Source organism: Octodon degus, unplaced genomic scaffold (assembly GCF_000260255.1).
Source record: "Octodon degus isolate 3935 unplaced genomic scaffold, OctDeg1.0 scaffold00027, whole genome shotgun sequence".
Lineage (NCBI taxonomy): Eukaryota > Metazoa > Chordata > Mammalia > Rodentia > Octodontidae > Octodon > Octodon degus.
The window spans coordinates 16,670,135-16,678,410 of NW_004524603.1; the positions used below are offsets into that span (position 1 = coordinate 16,670,135).

The window sequence follows — 8,276 nt, forward strand, 5'->3', positions numbered from 1 at the left end:
GTTCCTTTATTATACTTTTTAATGTACCCTAAGAACAAAGAAATGTCTAATAATCCTTTACCCTTGATCATTTGTTGTAGGTGAGAAAAAGATCAGGATGCTTTTAGATAGAAACATTCAAATGCCTTTAAAAGTAGGTACCCTAGCAAATGTCAGCCTTTCAGTAAAAGATAAATAGAATAAAAGTAGGTGCTCACCTCTTCTGCCTCACTGGTATTGCCTGTTGCAGCTTTGGCTTGGGCGTAATTAAAATTAAAGATGTCATCATTGTAGAAGTAGCTCTGAAAAACACCCCCCGGCCAGATTACACTGGGCATGAACAGACACAATAGAAAACCACTGTTTTACTGGGTAGACAAAGAAATACTTTTTTTTTTTGGTGGAACCAAGAATTGAACTCAGGCCCTTCGTGCTTGCCAGGGAAGCACTTATCCTATTGAGCCATCTCCCCAACCCCTAAGAAATACTCTTAAGAGGGCAGTCTAAGTCCTTGATGTTACTCATGCCAGCAGAGAGAAAAGTGTTATCTGTGCAAGTTTCTTAACTTCTCACACATTCTATATAGCATTTCACACTTAAAGTCATAGACAAGTCTAAGCTAACCTTAAATGAATTGAGGTAAATCAAGACATCATCAAACTGCTTAAGCAGGAAGAAACAGGAAGCCATACACTGCCTCCCTGGAATGGTATCTGAAATGGAAGAGAATAGAAACCAAGAAAATTCATGGAACAGGAGTTCTCTTAGGTTGAAATCTGAGTTATTTTCTAATTCAGGGACAACGGTGTACTCCAAGACATCTCTCTAACTTCCAAAATTACAGACTCCATCCATAGCACTGTGGAGACCACTGAACTTGGACGTGACTGGCCATCCCGCTGGGGGCTTGTGCCTGGCGTTCCGGGGAGCACGCACGCACTGGCACACTCCCAGCAGTGCTTCCGAACCTCTCCTCAGGGCTTCCGCTCTTTCATTAAACTCGGACACCTACACACTCCTTCCTGTGACTGGGTTTCTCTCCTCTCAATCGTTTAAGAAAACCAAGCAGCACCCTCAAGGAGAAGTATTATTCCATGGCACTAGCTGGTTCTAGGCCTGAGCCAACTTTCCTCAGGGAACTGGGCTGGGATAGCTTCAGCCTCTGATACAGGCCTTCCCAGTTCAGATAACAGCCTGATGGGCTACATACTCATTAATGTATTACACTGCCAGTCTGTCTGTCTTACTAGATGGAACCTCTACAATGCAAGGGAGTTTTCTTTTATTCGCTGCTATATACCTCAATACATTTTTGTTGTACAAACAAACAGAACAGGGAAATAAGATACTGTTCAAGCTAGGTGTGGTGATGCACACTTGTGATTCCAGCACTCAGGAGGCTGAGGCAGGAGGACTGCTGAGTTTGAGCCCAGCCTGGCCTACATAGTGAGTTCAAGGCCAGCCTGAACTGCATAGTGGGACACTATCTCAAAAAAAGAAAAAGGAATACTATTCAATAAATGGTGTTGGTGAAATATTTATGACTATCTGGAGGTGGGGCGGGGGTAAAAATATTGGGAAGTCAGTGCAACATGAATATTGTTACTCGGAAGAGATGCCAACCACAGACAAGTGAAAGAGGCGCCGTATTAGCTCACACTGGCAAGTAAGCCTTTATAGCTTCCTCGAATTGTACAGAGTCTCAACTGATAAAATCAATACTTTAACAATAAAAACAATGAAGGTACAAGGTCACTACTGGGAAACATGTAAACATTATATACATGGTAGTTTCTAAGCTTGGTATCCATGTAAGAAATAATAATGGAAAAGGTAAAACTTAAATATGATTTTAAAATTTTTATGTAGGAAAAAATGGACAAAGTTGAAAGGCAAATGACCCAGTGGGAAAAAAGGAACTTCTACAAGGTGGCAAAAGCTTCATACATGAGGAGCTGTTAAAGATTCAATAAATACTGTTTTATGTTTATAATGGATTCACATTTTTAAAATTCTCATGAGCTAAGGAGTAAATTTATTCTCCTTTGCTTATTCTCTTATTAGCTTTTAGCAGCAATGTTCAGAAGGCCTACTTCTAATCTTGTTTGTTCACTGCCACTCATAAGGGGGAGCTAACACATGTACAACCCTGGACAGGAATCAGGCTTTCCTGGCTGGTACTGCGTTCACCTGGACCTCCGACATACCACATTCACTTGCAGATCCGCCTACCAACTGGAAGAACTGCTGGGCAATTTTCATATGATCCCTCTGGAAAAAAAAATGGAGCTGACATACAGGAAGAAGGCAAAAATAACACAGTTCTACCATGGCAGGCCTTGCATGCTTTTGTTTTAAATCATGCTCCAAATAATGCTAATTACATTAGCATAAGTGATTAGAAAATGATAACCTGAAATGGAATGAGAAGGTGTGCAGGCTCAGATGGAAAAGAAAAAAACAAAATCAAATCCACAAATTGAATGCTAGAAGTACCCACATTATATTAATTAATACATGTACTCTTCCATTCAACAATGATTTAGTGCTTTTCATAACATATTAAAACTGGTACAGGAGCTAAGGATACAAGAAGTACTTATTAAACTCATTTATTTATGCAATAAGTATTTACTCCCTATTTATTAAAGGTATTGTGGAGTAAACTAGAGATAAAAAGATTTATTCCCAGCCTGGACAACTTAGCTAGACTGTATCTCAAAATAAAAAGAGGGGGCTGGAGTTGTAGCTCAACTTGAAGGGTGTAAGTTCAACCCATAAAGAACTTAATGTGCCATATTAACATGGATAAGAGCTTCAGGCTGGACAATGCTGGTGTTTATAAAAAGCTGTCTCAGAGGAGCTGAGGGTGTAGCTCAGTGGTAGAGTTACATACACAGCGTGGATAAGGCCTTGGGTTCAATCTCCAGTAGCTAAAGAAAAAGGAAAGCGTACTTGGAGCAACTTTCCCTATTTTATACATGCCAAAATTAAAGCTCACAGATGAGCGAGGTTTTAAACATCACTGGAAATTAGAATAAAGCTGTGCACTGACCTTTTTGTTTATGAAATATAAGCACTATATAAAAACAGGGATCTTTTAAAACAAAGCAGTAATTTTTAGCGTTGAGAGCCTTTTTTCTTGTTTTCAGACAACCGAGTTCTTTTTCTCTAAAGGGACCGGATTAGGGAATTTAGAGAAGTAAAAGGAACTACAGAAAGCATATTTATACTTCGATATGCATTTTGGTCTTTTCCACACATCTACAACTTTGTATGCTACCATACTTCCTCAAAAATAAGACTTAAACATCACTTTCCTAAGTGGAAAGTAAGCCTTAGGATGATTTTTTAGGATGCTAAGAATATAAGCCCTACTCCCAAAATAAGACCTAGAGAAGACAGTCAGCTAGATGGGTACACTGAGTACATCTGTTGCAACACAAAAGAAATACACTTAAGTATAAAGTAATATTAATATATAACTAAACAAATGTTAATGTTAATACTTAAGATCCACATGGGTTCCTCTGGAGGAGAAGTAAATGTCTCTGGAAACAGATGAACTCGAGACCCACGTGACATAACCGGTAGGAGCAGACACAAGGCCCGGACATCTAACACGCGCACTTGCTAAGCGGGATGTGCTGCGTCTAACCGGACTCCTTGTGACCGGGGACGCTGTGTGCTGTAAGGCGCATTATGAGCAGGCCACAGGGATGGCATGTGCTCGTTTAAGGACAGCTCTACTGCTGGATGTGAGAGATTGGGGCCATGGGTTCCACTGGAAGTGGAGGCACAAGAAATTCTAGGTAGAATTCAGGGTTTGGAGAGTTATGATGATGTTCCAGAGGATGACGTGACTATATTCAGATAAATGTAGATTTCTGCACATGAATAATTATAGATTCTTTTTTTTCTTTTTGTAGTACTGGGGACTGAACTTGGGACCTTGTGCTTGCCAGGCAGGTGCTTAGGCCACTAAGCTATATCCCTGGCCCCCATAAGTATAGATTTTTATACATGAATAAATGTAAATTGTTATAAATGAAAAAAACCCCATAGCCCCTGAAAAATAAGCCCTATTGCATCTAGGCTGGTCTCGAGCTTGCCCATCTATTGCATCTTTTGGAGCAAAACCTATATAAGACGCAGTCTGACTTTCAGGGAAGCACCATATAGAACAGCTGTGATTTCAGACTCACCGAACCCATTTCCTGGCCCAGAGCCGCATTGACCACTCCTTTGAGGATGTACTCCTGGAAAACACAGCACCACTGTTCCATTAATGGGCACAGGCATATGCGATGACTTCCTACCTCATCCCTCGTATCAGTTCAGTCCTTCACTCTTGAGTCACTGCTCTGTTCTGTGAGTGGCTTGGATGAATTAGGAGACTTTCATTTCACTTCCAGCAGGCAAGTGACCACAGAACTGAATCCACCGTATTTGTAAATTCTCAAAAGATGGTGAAGGTTTTAATGCACTTGAGGAATATACTTGCTGAGATGCCACAGGGTCTAGAAACACTTTCACCTGGTCTGTCCCTTGACAAAGCGGATGCCTGCCACGTACCTGGGACCACAGAGTCAGGCACACGACACTGGCCTGCCTGGCCATAACTGCGAGGTGAACTTGAATAGGTGAGAAAGGCAAGCTACTAGTGAGTCTACCAGTGAGAGGAATCGATAAGCCCAGTCATTTCACCAGAATTCCAGATTTTTGTATTTCCCTACTTTAGTCTTTTGGAGGAGCCAACTGCATTAGGGAATCTCCCCGCATCAGAGCCCTGAGCAGGCACACACAGCACGGCTGGCTCGACAGGGATGGCCCCTCCCGAGACCCAGCAGGCAGGACCTCTGCTGACACCCGCTTCCCACTGGACATGTCTAACATGCTCAGTTACCTGAGGAGTAGTAGGTTCCAGATCTTTAATTAAGTTATAAGCTTCCTGTACGTCATCTGAAACAAGAACTAAGTTATAGTCATCTGTATTTCAGCAAAGCCTTCTGAAGTGGTCCCCCCAAAGATATTTCAGTATTCAAGTAGTCACAGAAAATAGAGTTGGGGATGTAGCTTAGTGTGAAGAGCTTTGTGTAGCACATGCAAGGCCATGGGTCTGATCCTCAGCCTGCTACACACACACACACACACACACACACACACACACACACAGAAACACGATCTGTTTTATCTACCTCTAATTCTCTCTCTCTCTCTTTTTTTTTTCTTTTTTGGCAGAACCAGGGATTGAACTCAGGCCCTTGCGCTTGCCAGGGAAGCACTTATTCCACTGAACCATCTCCCTGGCCCCCTAATTCTCTATTCTTTTTTTTTTTTTTTTTTCCAGTACCAGGGTTTGAACTCAGGACTTTGTGCTTGCCAGGCAAGTACTTACTGTACTGAGCTATCTCCCCGTCCCTTGTCCTCTAATTCTCTATCAAGTTCAATGTTGTAGAGTTATCACACCTGTAATCCCAGCACTTGGGAGGCTCAGGCAATCCGACTGTTGTGAGTTTGAGGCCAGGCTGGGCAGTGAAGTAAGTTCAGGACAAGCCTGAACTGTATACTAAGATGCTGTCTCGAAAAGACCCAAAGGGGGAAAAAAAATCATGCAGTATCTTTAGAAAATTCAGATAAAACAAGCTAAGAATATGGGCTGGATGTAATATGTCAGTGGCATTGTATTTAGACAAGAAAAAGAATTTTTAAAAAAATTGGGCTGGGGAGATAGCTCAGTAGAGCAAGCACTTCCCTGGCAAGCGCAAGGGCCTGAGCTCAATCCCCAGTTCTGCCAAAATTAAAAAAAAAAAAAAAAATCATTAAAAAAAAGCAGACATAGTAAGTAATAGGAGTGAAATGACATAAGGTCAAGATTTGAATAAAAACAAGTGATCACAAATTAAAATATTAGTAATACCTTGCATTATTGAATGTCTGGTTCATATTTTCGTGTTATAATACATGCTTCTGTTTTAAATTTTTTCATAATAAAATTAATTTATAAAATGCAGACTGATTCTTTAATTTCTTTTATATATGTATTTGGTACAGGGTCTAACTACACAGCTCGGACTCCTAGTGATCCACCTGTTTTCAGCCTCCCCAGGGCTGGGATCACTGGCATTTGCCACCACAGCCAGATTGGTGGCCACACAGTATGTCTGAGGGTGGGGCTGCTGTGGTTCTTTAATTCTTACCCAAAAGCACAGGTCTTTTTGTTTACCTGTGAAATAAGACTGTACTTCATGATCCGATTTTGATGGGCGTGTTTTCTGGGCCAAGAAGCAAGTGGTCTGGTTGGTGCACCGGTGCACAACAGACCCACACCATGAACCTGGTAGCCACAGCCCCAAACAGCTCACTGCTAGAAAAGCTGCCTACAGCATGTGGCTAGCGAGTTTACCTTCTCTCAAGGGCAATGGATATTACATTCTCTTTGAATCATAACACTTCCTATAGGATGCTTGGCATACAAATAAACAGAAAGGTAGACACTGCAGCCAATAGAAAAAGGTGATGAAAAATAAAAGACAAGAAAATGATCTGGACATGTTGCTTATACCCCCAGCAATTGGAAGGCTGAGGCAGGAGGATCACCAGGAGCTCAAGGCCAGTCTGGGCTACATCGTGAGTTCAAGGCTCACCTGAACAACACAGACCTGGTCTCAAAAACCACACACACACAGATACACACAGACACACACAATGTAGGTGTACATTATATCTATGAGGAAGCTAAAAAAAGAAGAAATACAAAGGGAAGAGAGCAATGGAAAAATCAAAAGGGAATTGGCAGGGGTTGGGAAGATAACTCAGTAGTCTAAGTGTCTGCCTGGCAACCCGCAAGGACCCAAGCTCGATCCCCAGCAACAGATGCTGCGTTGGCCCTAAAATGGTGTGGTAGCACACGCCAGTAATCCTAGCCCTAGGGAGGCTGAGACAGGAGGATCACTATGGATCTGAGCTGCATAGTGAGACCTTATACCAAATACATAAATAAAAATAAAAAAAAATTAAAAAAGAATGGGCAGAAAGTGAAGGACAGAAGAAAAAAGAAACAAGAGGTAGGTAGCAACAGAATAGGAAAGAAGATACAGAGGAAAGGCACTATGTATAATCACCAAGAAGTCTGTTCTGTCCTTTGAACTTGTGGAAAATACATCCTTGTAAATATCATGGATTTTAAAAGTTAAGCAAGTTGTTCGTGCAGAGATTTACCAACCCAAATAGGCTATTTTAGTAGGAACAAGACAGTTGCTTCTTACCCTGACGTAGGTAGTAAATCACCAAGTTCAGCCTTGCTTCTGGGATGACATCCACCAGCGGAGGTAAAACCTGCAAAGCCCCTTCACCCCCTCGGAAGACAACCTAAGACAGAGAAGCCGTGTTACTGCACAGTAACTGTACGCTTTGTTAGTGGACATGTCTGCAGGGCTACCCGCATGAGCTGGGTTCATGATATCCATCTAACATAGCTCTGGGAATCCGGTGGGCTCCATCTCTAGACTATTTCTTTATTGGTACAATAGGGTCTCCACAAGTTGCTCAAGATGGCCTTTAGCTTGTGGTCCTCCTGCCTCAGCCTCACAAACACTGGAACTATAAGCCCAGGTCACCTCATTGAGTACACTGCTTCCCTTTGCTCTGTATTTCCCCATTCATCTCTTTCTGTCATACCCACCAAAATATAAACTCCACATGGCAAGGGTCTTGCCCTTGATGAGTACCACAAGTTCTAGAATTTTAACTAATGTGGCCATCTCCTAGTTTTTTTTTTTTTTCAGAACTGGGGATTGAATGCAGGCCCTTGCTCTTGCCAGGCAAGCCCTTCTACTGAGCCATCTCCCCAGTCCTCCTAGTTATTTTTGATTCAGGACCACTTTACTTATTTTTGGTGCTGGGAATTGAATTCAGGACCTTCCACTTGCCATGCAGGCCTTGTGCTACTGAGCTATATCCTGGCCCTCTAGTTATTTTTCAAAGGTTGAATATATTTTTATATTCTCCATAAATTCCTTGATATGACCTTGATCTCATTGAAAGACCTTATCTAGGGGCGGCCAGATAGCTCAGTGGACTAAAGCCCCTGCTTAGGCAGATGCAGGGACCAGGGTTCGATCCCCAGCGTGCTGTGCTGGCCCCACCCCTGGGGTGCACTGAGACAGCGATTGAGACTGGGCGTGGTAGTGCATGCCTGTAATCCCCGTTTGGCAACCTGAAAACAGGAGGATCACTGTCAGTCCGATCTGTGTAGTGAGACCCTACACACCCTGTAGTAAATACATTAAAAAAAA

The 8,276-nt window shown here is 42.3% G+C and overlaps 1 protein-coding gene and 1 long non-coding RNA gene across 4 annotated transcripts in view; one reads left to right on the forward strand and one right to left on the reverse strand.

Annotated features, from left to right (window-relative positions):
* The window catches only part of LOC111816149, a 41,091-nt gene that overhangs the window by 29,937 nt on the left and 2,878 nt on the right, over positions 1–8,276 (forward strand). The gene's annotated exons all lie outside the window — the stretch shown is intronic.
* Positions 1–8,276, reverse strand: part of Ttc26 (tetratricopeptide repeat domain 26) — a 69,782-nt gene that overhangs the window by 13,501 nt on the left and 48,005 nt on the right. For all 3 annotated transcript variants that reach the window (XM_023712877.1, XM_012514235.2, XM_023712878.1), the window contains 6 exons: positions 7,248–7,350; positions 4,886–4,941; positions 4,185–4,238; positions 2,187–2,250; positions 604–692; positions 198–281 (listed from right to left, as the gene is read on the reverse strand). In XM_023712877.1, coding sequence (XP_023568645.1) covers positions 198–281; positions 604–692; positions 2,187–2,250; positions 4,185–4,238; positions 4,886–4,941; positions 7,248–7,350 — 450 coding nt within the window. The remainder of the gene's footprint in view (positions 1–197; positions 282–603; positions 693–2,186; positions 2,251–4,184; positions 4,239–4,885; positions 4,942–7,247; positions 7,351–8,276) is intronic.